This window comes from Hyperolius riggenbachi, chromosome 6, assembly GCF_040937935.1.
Source record: "Hyperolius riggenbachi isolate aHypRig1 chromosome 6, aHypRig1.pri, whole genome shotgun sequence".
Lineage (NCBI taxonomy): Eukaryota > Metazoa > Chordata > Amphibia > Anura > Hyperoliidae > Hyperolius > Hyperolius riggenbachi.
Genome location: NC_090651.1, coordinates 225,538,702 through 225,561,334, shown reverse-complemented (window position 1 = coordinate 225,561,334; position 22,633 = coordinate 225,538,702). Strand labels below are relative to the sequence as shown.

Below are 22,633 nucleotides of genomic sequence, written 5' to 3'. Positions count from 1 at the left end.
GGGATAGGTTAATCACTTAAGTTGCCCTTTAAGCTGAGTAAGCCACACCCATTTAGAGACCATTTAAATTAGTAGTTGTTGGAATATCTACAATACAGAAAAATGACTTAAATGAACTACAAACATCTATAGGCACAAATAATTTTCATAGGGAAAATTATAAGTTTGGAGTGTAGTAATCCAATATTCTTCATAGACTGCTAAGAGCCCTTTAAAGGGAAGGTCCAAGCAAAAAAAAAAAATGAGTTTCACTTACCTGGGGCTTCTACCAGCCCCATGTAGCCATCCTGTGCCCTCGTAGTCACTCACTGCTGCTCCAGTCCCCCGCTGGCAGCTTTCTGACCTCGGAGGTCAGGGCCGAATTGCGTACATTTTTACACATTCCTGCTAGTGCAGGAACATTAACACATACATTTTTACGCGTTACTGGTTCAATGCGTAAATTTTTGTTCCTGCACTAGCTGGAATGCGTAAAAATGTATGCAATGTGGCCCTGACCTCCGAGGTCAGAAAGCTGCCAGCGGGGGACTGGAGCAGCAGTGAGTGACTACGAGGGCACAGGATGGCTACATGGGGCTGGTAGAAGCCCCAGGTAAGTGAAACTCATTTTTTTTTTTTTTGCTTGGACCTTCCCTTTAAGGGTGGTTTGTTTGCCTTGGCCTTTCCTGCCTCAGGAACACAGTTTAACTAAAAATGTAAAGATATAACTTACTGCTATGAGATGATGTGCTGAAAATGGCTTTGTAATCTCAGATAGGAAATGCATGACACACAGCACGTATCTGTTATGAGCCATGCTTTCTTAATCAGCTACTAGTCAGCCTCCAAAACACCTGCTGGTATTGGGCTTACTCACAGGAAATCATACAGTATCTGTAGGTGTTATGAGGAAAAAGAATCCACTGTTTTATAGAATATTAAGGTAGGGGTGCTTTCTAAAACTCTGTAAAAGTCAGTCATCATAAAGTGAACAACGCGTGTGTATTACCTACACATGCTTCCACTGCGAACTCTGCCCCCCAGCACACACACCTATTCCCACTGAAAACTCTCTCCCCAGCACCCACTGCAAACTCTCCGTCCTGACACCCACACCTGCCTCTACTGGAAACTCTCCTCCCCGGCACCCACAGCTGTCCCCACTGGAAATTCTCCCACCAGGTACCCACACCTGTCCCTACTGGAAACTCTCCCTCCCAACACCCACTGGAAACTCTCCCTCCCAACACCCACACCTGTCCCGACTAGAAACTCTCCCTTCCTGGCACCCACAGCTGTCCCCACTGGAAATTCTCCCACCAGGCACCCACATCTGTGCCAACTGTAAGCTCTCCCTCCCCGGCACCCACACCCCACACCTGTCCCTACTGGAAACTCTCCCTCCCAACACCCACACCTATCCCCACTTTTAGTTCCCCCCCCCCCCCCAAACACCTGTCCCTACTGGAAACTTTCCCACCAGGCACCCACACCTTTCCCTACTGGAAACTCTCCCTCCCGACATCCACATCTGTCCCCACTGTAAGCTCTCCTTCCCCAGCACCCACACCTGTCCCCACTGGAAACTCTCCCTCCCAGCAACCACATCTGCCCCCACTGGAAATTCTCTCTCCCAGCACCCACTGGAAACTATCCTGCCCAGTCATCCACACCTTTCACCATTGGAAACTCTATCCCCTGGTCTGCTCCCAAGCACAGTTCACCTGATTGCACAATATCAGATAATTTAAGCATCCATGTATACTACAGCAGCTCAGGCCTATCCCATGGGCAATACAATGAATCACTGCTTTAAATATTTTATTACCAGCAGTTTTCAGGTGCAAATTTTTTCCCTGTAAATTGCTATGCACTGTTGTTGCTTGGTACTCCCTAAGCTAATAAGCAATTGCAGCAGAACATCACTGGGAGTAAGGTTACTTTAACACTGGGGCATTGCAAACCTGGGAATGGCAAAAGTCGCATCACACATTGTCCCTACAGTGCAACACATACAGTACCTACAAAGTATACTTCACTGCAACTGTTAAAGACACACGTTGTGGTACCAAACTGCATGCATTGCGTAATACAGATTCCACCGCACTTCCCATTACAATCTATTTTGCATATGCCCCAGAGTGGGGAAAACTTCTGCTGCACCTGGTCTATTACTAAAGGTACATACACACATCAGACTATAGTCTTTGGAAAATGAATGATCACAGACCAATCTTACCACCCTTCATGTAGTATGAGAGCCATGCCTTCACAGTCTTTTCTATGGAGCTGAACTCCCCATCAGAAAAAAAAAATCTTTGCAAGATGCTGCACACACAGATGCTGCACAGACACAAAAGATCAGTATCTGCAAAAGATCTGTTCCTGCAAAAGATCCGTTCCTGCAAATTGCATTCATAGTCTATGAGATCTGCAGATCATCATACACACCTTGTTTAACTGACATTCATCTGCAGATCAGACAATCATCTGCATATCTGAAAATCCATCCTGGTGTATCTGATCTGCAGATGAATGTCTGTTAAACAAGGTGTATATGATGATCTGCAGATCTCATAGACTATGGCCACATACACACATCAGACCATAGTCTTTTGAAAATGAAAGATCACAGACCAATTTTACCCCCCTCCATGTAGTATGAGAGCCATACTCTACACAGTCTTTTCTATGGAGCTGAACTCCCCATCAGATAGAAATCTTTGCAAGATGCTGCACACAAACATGCTGTACACATGCAACAGATCAGTATCTGCAAAAGATCTGTTCCTGTCAAAGATGCGTTCCTGCAAATTGCATTCATAGTCTATGAGATCTGCAGATCATCATACACACCTTGTTTAACTGACATTCATCTGCAGATCAGACAATCATCTGCAGATCTGAAAATCCATCCTGGTGGATCTGATCTGCAGATGAATGTCTGTTAAACAAGCTGTGTATGAGGATCTGCAGATATCATAGACTATGAATGCATTTTGCAGGAATGGATCTTTGGCAGGAACAGATCTTTTGCAGATACTGATCTTTTGAATGTCTGCAGCATCTTTGTGTGCAGCATCTTGCAAAGATTTCTGTCTGATGGGGAGTTCAGCTCCATAGAATAGACTGTGTAGGTATGGCTCTCATACTACATGGAAGGGGGTAAAATTGGTCTGTGATCTTTCATTTTCCAAAGACTATGGTCTGATGTGTGTATGCACCCTATGAATGCAATTTGCAGGAACGGATCTTTGGCAGGAACAGATCTTTTGCAGATACTGATCGTTTGTGTCTGTACAGCATCTGTGTGTGCAGCATCTTGCAAAGATTTTTTTTCTGATGGGGAGTTCAGCTCCATAGAAAAGACTGTGAAGGTATGGCTCTCATACTACATGAAGGGTGGTAAGATTGGTCTGTGATCTTTCATTTTCCAAAGACTATAGTCTGATGTTTGTATGTACCTTTATACTGACTCATAAGTTAGTGTGTTTCCTCTAAGCAAACAATTGAAGACACCTCAGTAAACAGCGCCACAGAATATGACTCTTTAAATCCATAATATTGGAGTCTCAGGCGTTGGACTTACCAATATCATTTCCCTCCCCATTTCAGTTTCAGTAGCCAGGCCTATTGACAATTCCAGAGTTTTGTGTAGCCTTAGCAACAGTAGTCTATGGGCCTGATTCACAAAGCGGTGCTAACAGTTAGCACCGTGGTGAAAAGCCCTTTATCACGCCTAAACTCTGTTTAGGTATGATAAGTTTAGGTGTGATAAGTTTAGGCATGATAAGTTTAGGTGTGATAAGTTTTTAGGCGTGATAAGTTTAAGCACCAACTGGGTTAGCACCGCAGTGCACAGCTGATCAAAAGTTTTGCGCTAGCAAAGTCTGGTGCACTTTGCATAGAGTTTAATGGCGCTGCTTTGCGTGCGGGACTTTGCGCGCGTAATAAACGTATCTAAACTTAGCATGCCTAAACTTATCACACCTAAACTTATCATGCCTAAACTTATCATGCCTAAACTGAGTTTAGGCATGATAAAAATGGTTATCACGCCTTGGGCTTGATTCACAAAGCGGTGCTAACCCAGTTAGAGACTTTAGGCGTGATAACCATTGCACCACTCTGGTGAAAAGCCAGTTTAGGTGTGATAAGTTTAGGCATGGTAAGTTTAGGTGTGATAAGTTTAGGCATGCTAAGTTTAGATAAGTGCAGATAGCGTGCAAAGTCCCGCACGCAAAGCAGCGCCATTAAACTCTATGCGAAGTGCACCAGACTTTGCTAGCGCAAAACTTTTGATCAGCTGTGCACTGCGGTGCTAACGCAGTTGGTGCTTAAACTTATCATGCCTTAACTTATCACACCTAAACTTATCATGCCTAAACTCATCACACCTAAACTTATCACACCTAAACTTATCATGCCTAAACTGAGTTTAGGCGTGATAAAGGGCTTTTCACCAGCGTGCTAACTGTTAGCACCGCTTTGTGAATCAGGCCCCTAAAGTCTTTAACTGGGTTATCACCGCTTTGTGAATCGAGCCCTATGTGCTTTGTTAAAATACTGTTGAGATTTTTCAAAAAATACCAACCTTCTGCAGCAGTAATTAGCCGCACAAGACAAGAGGCCCTGTTGCTCATCTTCAACACCTGATAAAAGGTTGCATATTGACACAAAGGGCTCGATTCACAAAGCGGTGCTAACCCAGTTAGCATGCCTAAAAGACTTTAGGCATGATAACCATTGCACCATGCTGGTGAAAAGCCAGTTTAGGCGTGATAAGTTTAGGCGTGATAAGTTTAGGTGTGATAAGTTTAGGCATGATAAGTTTAGATAAGTTTAGATCGCTTGCAAAGTCCCGCACGCAAAGCAGCGCCATTAAACTTTATACAAAGTGCACCAGTCTTTGCTAGCGTAAAGCTTTTGATCAGCTGTGCACTGCGGTGCTAACGCAGTTGCCGCTTAAACTTATCATGCCTAAACTTATCACACCTAAACTTATCACACCTAAACTTATCACACCTAAACTTATCATGCCTAAACTGAGTTTAGGCATGATAAAGGGCTTTTCACCAGCGTGCTAACTGTTAGCACCGCTTTGTGAATCAAGCCCAAAGGCCCATATGCTATTCGTTTTTTCTCCTGAGTTTTCTCTTAGGTGATATTTATAAACTTGTAAATAAAATGCCTTTTAAACCCCCAGCAAGCAAGAAAATACTCAAATAGTTTTGATAAAACTCTTTTACCTAATTTTTGGTTCCTTTCCAAATGCAGAGTGCTGGGAAGTTAATTTAATAGAGAATGAAACAATTATCTCCTAGGAGAAAACGCAGGTGAAGAAGGTAATTGCATATGGGCCAGTGAGTATTGGTGTTGTGGGATTTTAGTGCCAGCCATGAAGGTATTTGCAGTGTGAGGTTTTTTGTTACTAAGAAACTCAACTCGCCATGGACGTATTCAAAAAACAAATCAAAAAAACCCTTCCCATGGTTGCTGCATTCAGCTGCAGTCACACCACCACTACTTTATAAACCTCTCAGTAACTCTAATTGTCACTCCCACTGGGATTATATTATCACAAACAGTGTTGGCGTTCAAATTCACCCGAATTTGCCCATCACCATGCATCAACACCCAGAAAGATGGACAGGGTCAGAGGGAGTTCATGCTTCACATGACTCCCCCTGACCCCGCTCACATATCTGGGTGCTGAAGCACCGTAACGGGCAGATTCGGGTTTTCAGATTTCAATAACCCGAATTCAAACACTAACGCAAGTGACTAACTGCATAACAGCAGTCCACTGTTGAGCCCCAGGTTGCTTTCCACAGAGGTCTTAGCAAATCAGGCCACAAGTTTAGTCAAAGAGTTCTGTACTGGTGTTTTAAGACCTGCAAAAAGAGCACCACCGCACAACTCACCTACTCCTTGATCCCTTCACTGCCTTTTCAGCTCTCCAGTTCAGCTGCCGTGTCCTCCGTATCTGCCGGCATCTAAACGACTATGGCACTGACCTGGAAGAAACCCGGAAGTACTTCCAGGTCAGCGCCATAGCAGGAGATGCCAGCTGATACCAGAAAATATGAAGGGGAAACTGGAGAGCGGATAAGACATATGTCACAGCACTATTCATACAACGGCACATTTATTAGACAAGTCCCCTCCCAGTTCAGAGGTACTTTAAATACAGAATGCCCCAAGTTTATTAGAAGAGCAAAAATATATATTCCCTACAAATAAATAAACAAGACTAATAATGAAAGGAGTTTTCACACTGCTTGAACCCTTTGCAGGCAGAATTTACAGGATGTTTACAAACTATTGTGCACCATAAGCACGATGATACCCCCCATTCCCAGAAAAATACTGTGGTATGCCGATCACTTCAAAATGCACAAGGTCACGTTCGTTAGAAACATCATTTTTAAGTAAATTGAGAGGTCATACACTGTGTCATAAATAAGTATATTATAGTTTTATTAATTTTAAAAGACATAACACAGAATTATTTAAAAATAACAAAATGAACAGAATCATTCTTTGTCAAATACTGTACATATGCCGGAATATCAGTGCATTTAACGCTAATATTTATACCTTCATTTAGTCTGTATTAAAAACAAAACAAAAAAAACAGTAACTTAAATAGTTAATTATACCATATATATCAGTTTCAAAACTGTAAACAGCTTGTGTATCACTGGATTATGAAGGAACAGAAACAAAAAGACAAAGAAAAACAGAAAACACACAGAATTGTCTGTGTTAACCAGCAGCACCTATTCATCTCCTGTCATAACGTACTGCAGTAGGGCAGCCATGTTGTACCCAGCAGAGTGCAGACTGCAACCTGTTCTGTCACCTCTGACATGATGGCAGCTGCAGTATTACAGAGTCAAAGCAGATCCATTGATTGCTTCAAATATATATTTGAACAGTATAAATGTTTTCTGGCAAGCTAAGCACCTCCAATAAGCACTTCCAGCAGTTGTCACCAACAGCAGCCATCCTGAGACTATAGCATTTTGAATCGAAGAAAGGGTGATAGAGCAGCAGCTGTGGCTACTCATGTGGTTCAGGACTGCTGAGAAAAAGGTAACCACTGCAGAAGGTGTGAAGGGAGGATAGTTCAAGGGCCACACCCAACTGTTGGTTGTCAGAAGGTTCCTCTTGCAATGGTCCTGTGGTAGAAGGGACTTCAGGAACCCTTGCCAGTAGTATAAACACAATGAAATGTAAAGGTGCTCAGTGGATAATGGCCACTTGTGGATTTGCCTTCAGACAAGACATGAATTGGTGGCAAAATAAGGGCTTTTATTAGCTTATTTATGAATTCCTCTGGGCCAAGTTCCGAGTGAAATGCTTAAGATGTTTGTGACAGAGCTCAGGGACTATTCATTTGATAATGCAGGCTTTGACCCAGAGTAATGAGCCATAAGAGGTTCTTAAACTTTTTTTTTTAGTGCCACCATTTGTTGTCTTATGTAAAGGTAAGGAGTTTTTTTTCTCTCATCTCCCACTGTGCACCTCCTCTTCATTTGCATTGTTAGGTATAGCAATATTATTACTGGTTCAGAGTGCCTTTGTAGGTCAGATAGGTGTTTATCTTGCTGCTTTGATTTTGCCTAGGAGACATAATCTCTAGCATGGCCTTCCCTGTATGGTCTCAGCTGTCACAGAAGCAGCTATACCCCGACTTGAAGCATGCTAGCTGCAGGCCAGCAACTCAGTGAACGAGTTTCACCAAATCTCTAAGGAACATCCACAGAAGTCCCAGCATGACTAGCAGCTATACCCCGACTTGAAGCATGCTAGCTGCAGGCCAGCAACTCAGTGAACGAGTTTCACCAAATCTCTAAGGAACATCCACAGAAGTCCCAGCATGACTACTTCAATCACAGCTTAATCTGGTGCCTATCTTTAGGCACGTACACACGTCCAACTTTTCTGACCAACTTGTCGTTTGAACAGTCGGTTTACCGAATCCACTTGGCGGATCAGTTGGACCAACTGTCGTTCAACAACTGTCAGGTTAGTACTTGTGTACTGGTCGACCGTTGTTTGTTTGACCAACTAATAAGTAAAGAGAGTTGGACAAAGAGTTGGACGACGTCCAGTCTGTCAGACAACATGTAAATTAGTTTGTCTGCTGCTTTGTTTGGATGTGTGTATGTAACGTTTAAACGACTTGTTTGCCTGACAAGTCATTCAAAGAACTGATTCAAACGACAATCAGGCGTAAAGTTGGACGTGTGTACGCACCTTTTGTGACAGATTCCCTATAAATGTTTGGCCAAGACATTTTATCTATACTTGATTAGACGGTATCTGCTGATATTCTCACTCTTAATTACCTGCCACAAACACTCTACATTTCTAAATTCTGTCAAGCAGGAGTCTTCTGGCACCTATATGGCAAGATTCTTTGCATAGCTGGATCTGGATAAATGGAACTAGTGAATACAGGTAGTCCCTGACTAACAAACAAGTCCCTACAGATAGGGACTGTAGGTTTGTTCATAACTGGAAACTGTCCATAAGTCAAAACACTGTTCCATCTATCTCCTTTACCTCATCTATGCCCCCCTGTTCCTTTCAGAGTTCCCCTCTGCCCCCTCCACTGTGTCATCTCTGCCCCACCCCTCTGTGCCTCAGCAAAATGTAATTTTATCATATTTAATAAAAAAAAATTAACATAAATGTTCTCAATAATGAGGTTTTTTTTTTTGCCACAGAATTAAATTTTACATTTTTTGGGCTGTTTGTAACTTTGGTGTCTGTAATTCAGGGACCACCTGTACATTAACAATCAGACTGCAGCTATATGGAAATAGTAGTCATTTTATAGAATGGCTTTACCTTGGCATAGTTGGTGGCTTATGTTTTATAAATCAGCCTGCCTTCTCTTCTTATGCAAGAATATCAGGCTCTCTCTCTTACATCAAGCACGATTTACTTAACGCTAATCCATTATTATGCAATTCCAGGGTAGGCGGATACATTCAAGAGGAACCAACTGGCTGTGCAACAACCCTAACTAGCCATTTCAACCATGATGTTTACCAAACACTTGTCCATGGTGTTTTCAAAAATTATAAAAGGCATAAAATACTGAATAGACAAGACCAGCTTGTATATCAGAGCTCTTTAGGATGCACTAGAGAAGGGGAAACGAGTAAAGCAATGTAAGGAGAAAGGCAGAACATGTATTGGAATCTATAACAAATACTAAACCAGAGAACAATAGCAGTACACGGTCATCTTCTTCATTTTATCTTTATTTGGACCATTTACAAGTACTTTCCTTATAAATTATCTACAAAGAATGGAGGCTGAACCAGAATTTTCAGGAAGTTGTGGCACAGCTTGCCAAACAAGACTTATCAACTTTCTGGTAAATGTATTCCTGTAAGGAGGGGGCGATGCGAAAACCTCGATCACCCAGTATAGATGAAGTTATGCATGGAACATACCCTATTATGGGGTATTTACACTAAACTGCGGTAAGCAGTAAGCATGCAGTAAGCAGTTACCCTAGCAGCACAATGGGGAATTTTATGGGAGTAACAGACACAGCAGTGAAGTTATCATAAAAACGTGCATACAAAAATTCAAATTAAACTAATAATTTTTTATACATAGAGAGATGCTAGGAGAAGGAGATGCTATTTTTTCTTACTTTCATGTAAACTCCATGCAGCCTGAAATCCAAACCTATAGCAACTGCATTTGATTGGCCCAATATCAACCTGCATGTAACTTGCATGAACGCCAGAAAAACTGATCACATCTGCTTATACACTGCTGAAACTATAATGCCTTGACTTTAAATGGTTTCATAGATACATTTTCATAATCATTTTATGGCATGTGTATCACCATTAGGCTCATTTTGGTTCTATGCATAATTGGTTTAGTTAATAAGGTAAGGCAAAGCACAGTGGAAGGGGAAAAGCAAAAAGTAACACATTAAAAAGCAGAAATCCATAGCAACCGGATTTCAGGGTATGGCAGTGAAACCAGTCCTATGTTCTTTGTTTGCAATGGGATGCTGCGCTCTAATGCTCAATTTTTTCCCCCTTTACCGTCAACAGTGCAACATGTGATAAACGGTAACCAACTCCCTTCCTGTTCCTCATACACTGGGAGTGGATGGAAGTAGTTGCTATTGGTTACGACCCAAGGCTAAGTCATTGCACTACTTCAATGTGTCTTTCGGCTATGTTGTAACTGTACATTCATGGAATGTTTATGCTACAACTGCACCCAATACATAGTTGAATACAGACATCTACATTTCACTCAGCGCAGAATTTTATGCACTGGTCATTTAGCCAGGTGATTAATGGTTAAAGCCAGTCAGAAGTATCTGCAAGAAATGCCTCTACTATCAATACATGGGCTGAACAGCACTTTATTTCAGTTCATCTGCTTTAAAGTCAGTGGAAATGGTTATGTTGAGTAAACAGATACAGAACTGAAGTACTGGCATGTTCTTCATTCCTCATATGGATTGAAATGAGAATGGTCCATCATGAACATAGGTTTCAAGTACCCTTATCCTTATTAACAGGGGATCTTTAACTTACATTTAACTTGGCCTCTACTTCAAGAACCAGTAAAAGTATATATCCAAGCTTGAAGAAAAATGGGTTTATAAAACAAATAATTTTACTGCCCCTACTGATATAGCCACATAGGTGGAATTAGCCTTGAACACAGTCCCCACCAATATGACAGCCTCCATAATTTGTAGCTACAAAGTGTTCTTTTACATTGGTTCCAGTTCTGAAAGTCTTAAACATTCCACTTGTTTGTGCTTTTTAGTATCTTTTAGAACCGGAAAAACAAGAAACTGACATGTTCTAATCTAGTAAAAGCATTGCTAGCAGCTTGGCAAGTTTAAGTCTAGTACACAAAAGTCAGACCAATGAGATACACAAAAATGAGACTTCGAGAACACGCAACAACACAAAACAGGATTCACAAATACTGCACTATTCTTCCCCAAACAGCTCACTGTCCACAAACAGTACACAACCATCCACTGCTCATTTACTCTTCAACGGCACTTCATCTATTTTTTTCCTTTTACTGCAGGTTTACAGCAAGTAGTAGTTTAGCAGGCGCAAAAGATGTTGTTTACTTTGCCATCACATTAACAGAATTAAGAGTAACGCTCACATTTTTTAATAAGGAGACACTAATCGGCTCCATATCTTCAGTTTTTGCTTCATAGAAACTGGGAAGGATTGCTTAAAATGTTAAGAAAATATGTTCAGTTTTTCTGAGAATTCAGTTCCTTTTCTCATTTTCCTTGCATTGCCCTATAACCAGTCAACAAATGCGTAACATAATGTAGTACAATAGTGACCCGTTTACCCCATGCTTTATGGAGAAACTACATCAGATAGGTCTTTACGCTTAGCATGGAATAGGTCCGATTTAGACTTTATGTCTGCTTTTGGCGACAGTGAAGATGAACTAACGTCACTAGACCATGAAGGCACCTTAGATTCAGAGCCATTGTCCTTAGACTCCACCAGGTACTTCTCATATCTGTGAAGGTATGGTGGCTTCTCTGGTAGAAGATAATAATGTGTTGAGCTAACCTTCTTACCATTTTCTATGATGGGCAATATGCAAGGAATCTTATTGGCAGACCCTTCACTGTTTTGTCTATGAAAAGCTTTAGTGCTGACATATTTTGGATCAGGTGCAAAACTCTGAGTTGGGGGCATCACTCCATTGAGGTATGAGGGAAGACTCTTTGGACTCGGAGTTCGAGAGTTGCTCCTAGAAAGAGGTTCTCTTGGTGGTACCTTAGGTGGTCTATCCTCATCACTGTATGTGTTTGAAGAAACTTCAGCTGACCACCTTCTATAATCCGGCTTTATAGGCCTACCAGGAGGTATTGGAATCCTTGGCGGTACTTCAGGTTTGTCCTCGTCTGAATTGGGAGAAGTCCTATGTGTGTGTACCCGAATAGCAGGTTTATTATATGATCCAGCTGGTCCTGAATGAGACCGTCGTAATCTCCGGTGATTTTGCTCTAGTTTTTGAGGCTTAGAGATTTGTACATGTCCATTTTGTTGACACGATGGATTTTCATCGGCTGTTTTGTTGGCAGATGTAGAGTCAAAATAGGCATAGTTGATCTGTCCACAGCCCCGGAAACTACGTCGGCTTGGAACACCATACCTGAACGCTAAAGATCTTCCATCTTGTATAAGCAAGTCTGTTTCAGAACTCGTAAAAAATTCAACTTCACTATCAGCATCATCCAAGGGATGATCCTCAGAAATTGGAAGTGGTGGTAGAGGCCTAGAGCTTCGATCACTACAAGGAATGGCATAAAACTGTGGTGGTCCACCTTTAACAGGTGTCAAAGGAGGGGTCCTTTCAGAACCACCATTCATGGAGAGTTTTTTAAAGGAAGGAACAACCTGGTCATCTTCACAGTTTGTAGAATGCTCTATGATAGGCATACCAAGATGAATGAAGTTGGGCTTTTTGACCTTCATGCAGTTTTCTGAGCAGCAGTGTCCATTTGTCATTATCGGTCTTGAAATTTGACCTAAGGGAGACAAAAAAGTTGGATCAGGACATAGATTCAATTTGAGTTTAGGGTTCGAGTTTTAAACACCCGTATGACTTCCCTTACCCAGCACAATGTGCTGGTATTAATTTCATGCAGCAATTTTTATAGTCTTATTTTAGACATGGTGAAATGTAAAAATTCCAATGTCTTGCCTTCGTCACTGACACCCAGTGTGGTTATTCAATAAAAATACATAACAATCCGTAATTTTTTCCCCCTCCTAAAGGTCAGACGACAAAAACTGGGCTCTCTCCGGTGGACCATCAGTCTACAATCTGAACTTACCAAGAGCATAGTATTTTGCACTTAACACCCAGCACTTAAAAGCCAATCCTCATGAGAAAAAGTACTTGTAACTTTTGATACTGTAGAAGGGGTTTATAACCTCCTTGAATGTTATTGCTATCCCCGTCACTCATGTGGGAGAATTTCCATTATGTCCTGTATTGACAGGAAGTGGATAGATCTCTAACTGGCACAGATGCAGAAATAACCCATTATGAAGTCATCAGCGTACATACACAGTATGGTCTCCCTGCTGCACATCAGAAATTGTGCAGCAAAAAAATAAAATAAAAAATAAAAAGTGTAACTGCAATAAAGGGAATCTGAAGAGAAAATAAACGTATGAGATGATGATTTGTATGTGTAGTACAGCTGAAGGCCCATACACACGTTGGATTTTTCCGAACGACGGGTCGTTTGAATGTCCCGTTGTTCAGTCGTCCGCACGCTAAATCGGGCGTGTGTACAGACTTGTCTTGAGCGATCCGCCCGGCGCTCAAAATCAGTCTTATCACCCGAATGACAGTCTGTACACACGCCCGATTTAGCGTGAGGACGACTGAACGACGGGACGTTTAAACGACCCGTCGTTCGGAAAAATCCGACGTGTGTATGGGCCTTACGAGATAGAAAATTAGTAATACAGATAGGAGTCACTTATTGTTTCCAGTACAGGAAGAGTTAAGAAACTTCAATTATCTATGCAAGAGAGCTTCTCTGAGCTCTCAGACCCAACTTGGGTCAGCTAGAGTGCTGTTTTCTGAAGCACTTAACTCAATCTGTCTCTCACTGTTTAAGGTTTTTCTGCCAGGAAGTTCAAAGGGTCATTAACTCTGCTCGGTTTCATAATTTAATACAGAGTGTAATTTGTAAACTGCAAAGATTAGAGAATGATGCAATGTTATAGAAAACAGCTAACTAAAAATAAAAATGTGACTTTTCTTTGCTACTAATGTTCTATCAACTATCCGTATTACACATACAATTCATTATATCATACTTTTTTTTTCTCTTCAGTGTCACGTTAACCTTTCACAGTAGTTTTGCCAGCACAGCTGCTTAGAAGTTAAGTTATACAAGCAGTGTGAAGTGGAACAACAATCAACATATTTTACAGAGTGAGGAAGGTTTCTTGAGAGAGGTAGAGAGGCCGAACTAGAGAAATTCAACACAATTTTTTCTGGTTGTTGTAAGATACACTGTGCCTGTGACATTTTGTCAAATAAAACATTTCCATGGGAAATAACCCTTATACAGCAAAGTCCCCGCTATTTGGAATTCCGGCAACTAGAAGTCTCAGCTAACCGGGGATAAAGGGAACAGTGCTTTTTGGGGTTTGCAGCGCATTGTAGGGTAGACATTTTTTCCCGAGCCTCCAGGTGCCATCTTTTACCCTTCCTGCGGCTCCCTTCTGCTTCCATACACGGCTCCTGGCATCATGTCACCTGACACAAAATGGGTCAGTTGACACGCCAGGAGCTGTACACAGAGGATGCTGGAAAGCCGCTGGGAGCTACAGGAGAAATAGAAGACTGTGCCTGGAGGCTCGGTACGTATTTTCTGCTGCATGGGGAGGTGTGTGTGTGTGCGTGCATGCGTGTGTTTTCAGGCAAGCACACATGTCCGGCATCAGGCAATCCCAGCCTGTGCCAGATACAGGGGACTTTGCTGTACTTTGTGCAGTTAGCACAGTGGCAGCTGCTCTAATGCTACTGCTGCAGTGGCACAGTGGTGGCTGCTAATCAGCGGCTGCTACTTCTGCAGTGGCGGTGATAACCTACACGCAAGCAAAGGGGAAGGCAGAGCAGCAACACAAGGTGGCCCCTGCAGGCAGCACTGCAGTTACATTAGCGGGCCACATGGAATTAACAACTGTAGAGAGCTTTGGAGGCCACTAGATAAGGCTTGTTGGGCCGCATTTGGTCCCTGGGCTGGACTACGGACATGCCAGAGTTAGCATTTTTGTCAAGTTTTTTAGTTGTCATGCGTTGCAGTCAAAGATTTATCATTTTGTCCTATGGCAGCAGGTGACAGGAAGTGATGGAAAATCTCCCCAATCCTGATACAAATAGAAATAAATAAGAATCTTTGTAACCCATGTCAAGTCTTACCGAGAGAAGGAATTTGCTGATGTGCAGATTTCATATTGTAGGGCAAGGACAGAGGCTCCATACCATAGAATGTGCTACAAAACAGATAAAACATATTTACTATTTTACAAATTAAATCCCTGGTTCAGTCATATGTCAAAAGGACATAATCATCCAAATAGATTTTAGGCCAGAAAAAGCTGGCATAACTTACTTGTCATACTCGCTGTGATGCGTCCAGCATGATTTTGCACACATCAGGCCTTGTGCACTGTGCAGAAAGCCGTTCTTCAGAGGTACATCTTGAGCGGCAAGTCCAGCTGTGGTCATTGTGCCTTGTTCTGTGTACACGTCAGCTATTCAGAAGTCTCCTGATCTGGCTGCAGCTGTCATTTCTGCATCTGAAAGAGAAGAGCACAGAGCAGATCAGAACTGGATGTATGCCTACATCACAGATAAACATTGACCACAGTACAGTATATATGTCTATTACAAGTTTTGTTTCTTAAACAAGCACTGCGGCTAGCACTGTTGCCTATGGTGCAGGTCAGGTTGAGAGTTCCAAGGTAGGTCTATTTGTGACGAGTTGTTTGACGTTCTCTGTAAAAGCATTGCGGGAAATTTCAGTGCAATACAAATGTATAATAAAAAAAAGAAATCTTCATTATTATTTGAGAAAACACTTGCACAGATCTTCCTTTTCAACAATATAACTCTATAGGTCTAGTTCCTGCTCTAGTAGTGAACCCAGGACAATAATAGTCCACCAAAAGAGGGATACTAGTGTCAAAAGGCAGCGTTTTCATTAAATATAAACTGTGCTCTGAAATATTGTTCTTGGAAACAGAGATTCATCAGGTGAGGTTCTTCCAAAAAAAAAAAATATAGTAAATCAAATCAGAGCTAGTTTTATAAAGATGTACAACAATACACTACTGAAGGATAGTCCATAAGAGATTTGTTAGGTTTTCCTGACTGCTAATAGCTGATCTTGAGATTCAGGATGGGGGCCTTGCAGCCAGGGGGAGCCTTGCTGATATACAATCTGGCTTCTCCATCCAGCCACTAAATAATGTAGTTGTAAAGGTGGCCATACACTGGTCAATTTGCCATCAATTTGACCAACAGATGGATCCCTCTCTGATCGAATCTTATCAGAGAGAGATCGTATGGCTGCCTTTACTGCAAACAGATTGTGAATCGATTTCAGCATGAAACCGATCGCAATCTGTGGAGTTGCCGCCGCCGCCGCCGCCCTGCATACATCACCTGATCCGGACGGCGCGAGTCCCCCGCTGTCTTCTTCTCCGCGCTAGGCTCCAGCTTCACTGAACTTGCTGTCCGGGGAAGTTTAAACAGTAGAGGGCGCTCTACTGTTTAAACTTCCTGTCAGGACAGGAAGAAGTGAAGCCTGCCGGACTCGGAGCCCAGCTGAGAAGGAGCAGCGGTGACAGTGGGGGCACACGCCGGAGGAACAGGTAATGTATTGCGTCGGTAGTCAGGCATTCGAACTCCCGACCCGGCGATCGAGCGAAATCTTCCGCACGGACAGGAATGATGGATTTTGGTCGGAAATCGATAGTTCGGTCAACGATTTCACAGCAGATTCGATCACAGTGATCAAATCTACTGTATATCGGCGGGAAAATCAGGTGTATGGGCCCCTTTAGATGCAAGCTAATGTGTGTACAGCTCCACACCTAATCCTAGGCACACACAATGCGTTATTTTGGTCCATTTTCCGTCCGCTCAATTCTCTTATCTTTTCTTAGCAATTTCCATTCACTTCTATGAAAAATCTACCAGAAAAACTATCGGAATAATATCAGACATGACAGAATTTATCTATCGAGCCATCTATCTAACACAAAATTGTATGGTGTGTACCTAGCATAAAACCTGATGGCCACTGGGAATGTACAGGTACAGTTTAATTATATGCATTTTATAGAAAATTGCCTTCTATGAATTAGGTATTCAAATGTACCTTTTGCTAAATAAAATAGGAAAATGCCTGCTGCAGCAATTAATACTACCTTATCTTCTCCATGGCAAGACTTAGCTTCCTATTGCTCACAAACCACCAGAATTGTGAAGCTCTATAAAGCATGTTTGCTGGATTTCCTCTTTAATAAGCATCGGCTCATCCTAGACTTTTATAAAACTATTTTCTGTCAGTTACATGCATAGATAAACACATTGTAAAACCACAACTTTCACCTACAAAAATCGACTAAAGCTTACCTAAGCAAGTTTTTATGGATACAGGAACCTCAGATACAGCATAAAAGGTCATTGACATAAAAAAGGTATATGCCTATCCATTCAGGAGTTCGGCAATTTTATCCAGCTTGTCCATTTCTTTCTGCAGTAAATCTATACTGTGACACCTGCTGACTGAGCTGCTCACAGATCTTACTTGCAAACCACCAAGAATCTTCCTGGGGTAGGGTTCACACTCTAGTATCTCAAAAGGACCCCCCCACACACACACACACACAAAATAAAAACACTACCTTGATCCCAGCCACTAACTTTGTTCCTAATGACTTCCCTTAAGGTGCCCATACACTCGTCAGATTGGCAGCAGATAGATAAGAAATGCATCTGATGGTCTATCTGATGCGTTTTTAGAACATTTTTTACCAGGATAGAATTCCAACAGATTTCAGTTTGAAATCTATTGAAATTCGATCTGATGGCATTTTTTTGCCATCAGATTTCCATTAAGGCCAATGCAAACTGATAAGCAATCTCTTCAGATCGACCTAAATTTTCCACCCTGCAAGTTCGATGGAAATCCATCGAAATCGGCCATCGATCGGTCGATTGGCCAACCGATTTGCAATCGATCAATCGATCGGGATCGATCGGTCGGCCAGAAAATCGGCTGAGTGTATGGGCTGCTTTAGTCTTCTGTACCCGGACTTCACATTAACCACTGCCCTTTAGTAACCTTCCTTTTTAAGTACAACAGATCTAACCTGAACTGCACCTAGGTTTATCCCTTTCTCTGATTAATTCCTTATATTAATGCTGCACTTTCCTCTAAAGCAAATCCCTAATACTAGCCCATGCCTATACCTAAACAAATAACCCAACACCAAACCTATCCAAACACTACAGTACCTATCGTGGTGAGGTACCCTGATAATTACTTCCAGCAGCACCAAAATAACCACATGCTGAGGCAACATGTTTCAAGTTTGAAAAGTCCATATTTTGCCATATATCTTTTTTGTGATGGGCAAAAATCACAAACGATCCTTCGCGATCGTATTCATGAATGTTGTATGCCATGCTGTTGTTGGCGGTGGTTCGCCAATGTCTGTTTGCGATGTTCACCCATCACTAATTTTTTTAAAGTGTGTACATCATAAGCGCACCAGTTCCCTGTGTTATCTGAGTGGTCATGCAGTTATGCCAGATTTAACCAGAAGGAGGTGCAGCAGGTAAAATCCAGAATTATGACACCCAGACAAGTCCCACAGCTAGTGATGTGCTAGTGCAACTAGTGCTACTCACATGCAAATAAGGGAATTTCCTTCAAAGGGGAAACTCCCTATAAAAGGTGTGCTTGCTGCTGATTATCTGACAGTCCAAAAAGTGGTAGAAACTGCTGATAGTGTCAGGTGTGAGCTGTCACAACAAGGAATACCTAATAAAGTTTTACTGTCAATTGCCAGAAACTTTACCCTGAAGCTGTGTAACATGTCCCTGATCTGTTCAATCAGAATTGTACTGCTTGATTGTTATTCAAATCTTAAAGAAACTGAGCAGAGTCAACACCTTTTTTTTGCAAAATAACAGAATTCAACTTGAACAAAATGATCTTTAAGCTTTACAAAACCAAAGTTGTCAATAACTTGAAACTGTAGAGTGGGTTACCGGAGCTGAGATTGAACTTCACTTAGAACTTAAAATCTCATTCCGCCTTTGGGATGCCCACACTTGGCCCCCAAAAGCTATATGCTTCGGATAATAGGCAGCATAGTAGGTCTGATCGATTTAAAAAAAAAAAAATTGAAGTGAAGTGAGCTATATCGTGTCATTGCGGAAATCGCTGCTTTGAGGATTCCGAAATCGTGATCTGGTTAAAATTCAATTTATCATTCAGGCCTACAGCATAGTATGGCTGTGCGGATAACACAGCTGTAAAAAGGATCTTACGGCTCCTTTCAACACAGACTCCCTTTTAGGCTGGTTTTACACTCACTGGGTGCAATGTGGTGCGTGCTCTGCAGAAATGAGGCTTCATATGACCCTGTGCGGCGACAGGTTCATATGCATAGACCACCCCCTGATTAGTGACATACTCCCTGCTAGGCAGGAAGTACGTCACTAGGATTCCTGTCGGTCCGAGCATGTGGGCTGCACTGCACTTCCATCGTGCACACTGCCTGCGTCAACCATTGACTTTAATTACTGCATGATCTGTGTGGTAAACGCTCTTAATGCGGTAATGCACTGCAGCCTTTGCACCAGCTCTCCTTAGTTTTGCATGTCCCTTGTAATGAGCTGCGGCGGGGAACACTACCGAGGTGCAATGCAACACGGCGAGTGTGCAAAGGGCCTTAAGAGAACCTGTGTAACAAATGTGCTCAACATTAAATTAATGTACAGATATAAGAAGACATAATTAGGAGTTGTCTGCTCTGTTTTCACATTTTGGATAGTAGATTTTATAATGACCGATTTAAATCTCTGACAAACAGAAAGTTTGGGTCCTGCTTTTCTCTTCCTCAGTATAAGTGAGGAAGACTGTTGGTAGCCATCAGGGACAACAAAGAGATGATTTGCATATTCAACAGTGATGCATTGTGGGACACCTCAAATCTCACTCCAACCTGAATAAACGCAAATACCTTCCGTTTTAAGAAGGCAAACTTAGGCTTAGTTCTAAATCTCATTTTTACCATGCTGGCTTGCAAAAGAACCTGGTTGCTATGGGCAGCAAGCATCGATTTAAATTGCATGCTAAACAAGTTGTACAAGGCTGTACAAACTTAAAGCTTGTGTCCACTAATCCTGTCACCAGAACCATATGACTAGAGATGGTGGCAGCTGACCAATGGGAGCAGCTTAATGAGGCAGAAAAGGGAGGCACAGTTTACAACTGGTTTGTTTTAATAATACTCTCCTCACGGATGTCACACATAATTACAACCTCAGCCTCCTTTTAAAACATCACCTCATGCCCTTCTAGAGATTCTTCACCAGATCAACTGCCCAACTGTCACCTGACACTTCTAACAGCCCTCTGTGCACACAGCAGTTGATCGCTGGAGTTTTCTTACACCAATTAGTAAACAGTTACTACTAGTACTATGGTGCATAGATTTACCTAATGTCTGATAATGTAAAATAACTACAACCTGAGCACCACAAAGTTAACAATTTAGTAGATACAAATGTAGCATGAATTTATTTAACCTTTGTACAACATTCTTGCAATATAGATCTAATATATGTGATGTGCAACAAAGCACTGTACAATTACATATTGACTATTTTTATTATCCCAGTAGACTGAGATGTGTTCGGTTTTAACAGAGGGTGAAAAAAAATTGGTTTGCACTTTAACATTAGGAGTACACGCTGCACCTATAAGCCCCTCCCTTTACAATTAGCTGTGCCACGACTGAGCAGAGTCCATACACCTATGAATCACACCTCTATAAATATTGCAAACAGTAATTTTACTATTCAAAAATGGGTAACTTTAAATAGTTAAAGTTTCACATTATGGGTTATAAAGTTCAATCTATTTCAGAGGGACACATCTGTAATACTCTGAATGTATGAAATCATAATTGCAGTTCCCTTAAAAACTTTAATTTTAAATTAATTTACCTTAAGAGCTAGCTGCATGGTTTTAGCATGAATCCTACTGATCCTGGGGACAGGAAATAAAATTCTGAAGTTTCAAGACTTCCTGCCACAGGATAGGAATGGTGATTTTATATGGGCAGTTTCTCTCACATCTGTCACTTATCTGGCTGTGGTAAATCTCATTGGTTGCAGTACACTGTACATTACTACTTTTTAAAAAACCTGATTGAATAAGCTCATAAAAAGTGACTTATCTCCCCAGACTAGACTGAAACTCCCACCAGGAATTTACTATGATGACAGAGGCAAAGGCTTACACTCCCAACTAAACACTCAGACATTTTACACATCCAGAAACCTCACTGCTCAGGCTGGCTATAATCCTTCATTAAAGTGGAACTAAGCTTTCAAAATCCCAGATAGTAAATCCTCTATTACTATTATTATTATTTAGTATTTATAAAGCACTGAAATCTTCTGCAGCTCTCTACAGAGTTCATAGTCTCATCTCCAACTTTCCCTTTAGAGGGGCTCACAAGCTAATCCTTACCATAGTCATATGTCCATTAGAGTCTAAGGCCAATTTAGGCATACGTATTAGTATGCAGCTGGTAAGCCGGGCGCAGGGTGAGCTGAATGATGGCTCACCCTGCTGCTGCTCAAATCTGCGGCGGTGTTTAATACTATTCCCCCTCCGTGTCTTCACAACACAGAGGGAGACTGGTGATTGATATTGTGGAACCTAGTTTTGGTGCTGAGCACTGTAACAACCTGCTATGCAATTAAGGGGGGGGGGGGGGGTCAATTAACTTATCTATTGTTTTTTTTTTTGAATGTAGGAGGAAAGCAGAGGGCCCAGAGGAAACCCCCTCAGAGACAGGGAGAACATACAGACTGCAGTTAGGCATTTGAACCTGGGACCCAGCACTGCAATGTGAAAGTGCTACTCAATACGCCACCATGCAGGGCAGGCTCTAAAGAAAAAGGGGGGGGGGGGGGGAAAGGAAGGATTCTGACAGTTTGTGGCAGAAAACAGGAATCAGCTGCAGATTTAAGTGTAAATAGGCTGCCTAGAGAGATTATATTTACTACAGAAATGTAATGACCACTGTTGCCAAGCAAGCAGCCAACAGGTCACAGGGCCATTTCCTGGAGGTAGAGAGCGTCCATTACCAAGTATTAAGGGCCTTCGGGCATGTGGCTCTAACTACAAAAATGGCAAACAGGCATGCAGAAATGCTGCAAGCTATGCAGCAAAAACATTGTTTAGGCCTTGTTAAAGCACTCTTTCTAGGAATAATGTAGTCAGTGGGTGGAGGAAATGCCCAACATTTACAAAACATGGTGTAATCTAAGAGTATTCTTGGATTATATATATTTATATATTGATCAGCCAAAGCATTAAAACCACCTGCCTAATACCCTCTTGTGCCACTAAAATGGCTCTGTCCAATCAAGGCATGGATTCCACAAGAACTCTGAAGGTGTTCTAGGGCATTAGGCCTGAACTTTGCCATTAGATAATTTAAAGTGTTCCCAAGGTGGTCCTAAAGCAAAAAAATAAAATACCAAAGAAGAGGGAAGCCTCAGGCCACCACTGCTTCCCAGGACCTACTAAAAAAATCATGTCCACATTCCCCTTCACTCACAATTGTGGCCGTGTGAGAGCACAGCTGTGTCATCGCTGCTCATGGATGCTCGTGGGCTCCAGCTTACTGCATAAGTGCGTCTGTACTCAGGTATGCTCAGCATGGCCCACTCATGCATAAAGAAAAGCGCAGCCCCGTAACATATCTAAGCTCTTGTCGGCTACGTTCCAGGAGGTCTGCTTGCAGCAACAGTG

General features: G+C 42.0%; 1 protein-coding gene and 1 long non-coding RNA gene across 2 annotated transcripts in view; one reads left to right on the top strand and one right to left on the bottom strand.

The window, feature by feature from the left end:
* The window catches only part of LOC137521353 (uncharacterized), a 95,839-nt gene that overhangs the window by 67,305 nt on the left and 5,901 nt on the right, over positions 1-22,633 (top strand). Inside the window, exon 3 of the long non-coding RNA XR_011022106.1 lies at positions 13,886-14,009. This is a non-coding gene — a long non-coding RNA (uncharacterized lncRNA). The remainder of the gene's footprint in view (positions 1-13,885; positions 14,010-22,633) is intronic.
* ERRFI1 (ERBB receptor feedback inhibitor 1) overlaps positions 8,611-22,633 on the bottom strand; it is a 31,836-nt gene continuing 17,813 nt past the window's right edge. Inside the window, exons 2-4 of the mRNA XM_068240483.1 lie at positions 15,173-15,359; positions 14,980-15,053; positions 8,611-12,559 (exon numbers count right to left, since the gene is read on the bottom strand). Coding sequence (XP_068096584.1) covers positions 11,373-12,559; positions 14,980-15,053; positions 15,173-15,288 — 1,377 coding nt within the window. The 5' untranslated portion in view covers positions 15,289-15,359 and the 3' untranslated portion in view covers positions 8,611-11,372. The remainder of the gene's footprint in view (positions 12,560-14,979; positions 15,054-15,172; positions 15,360-22,633) is intronic.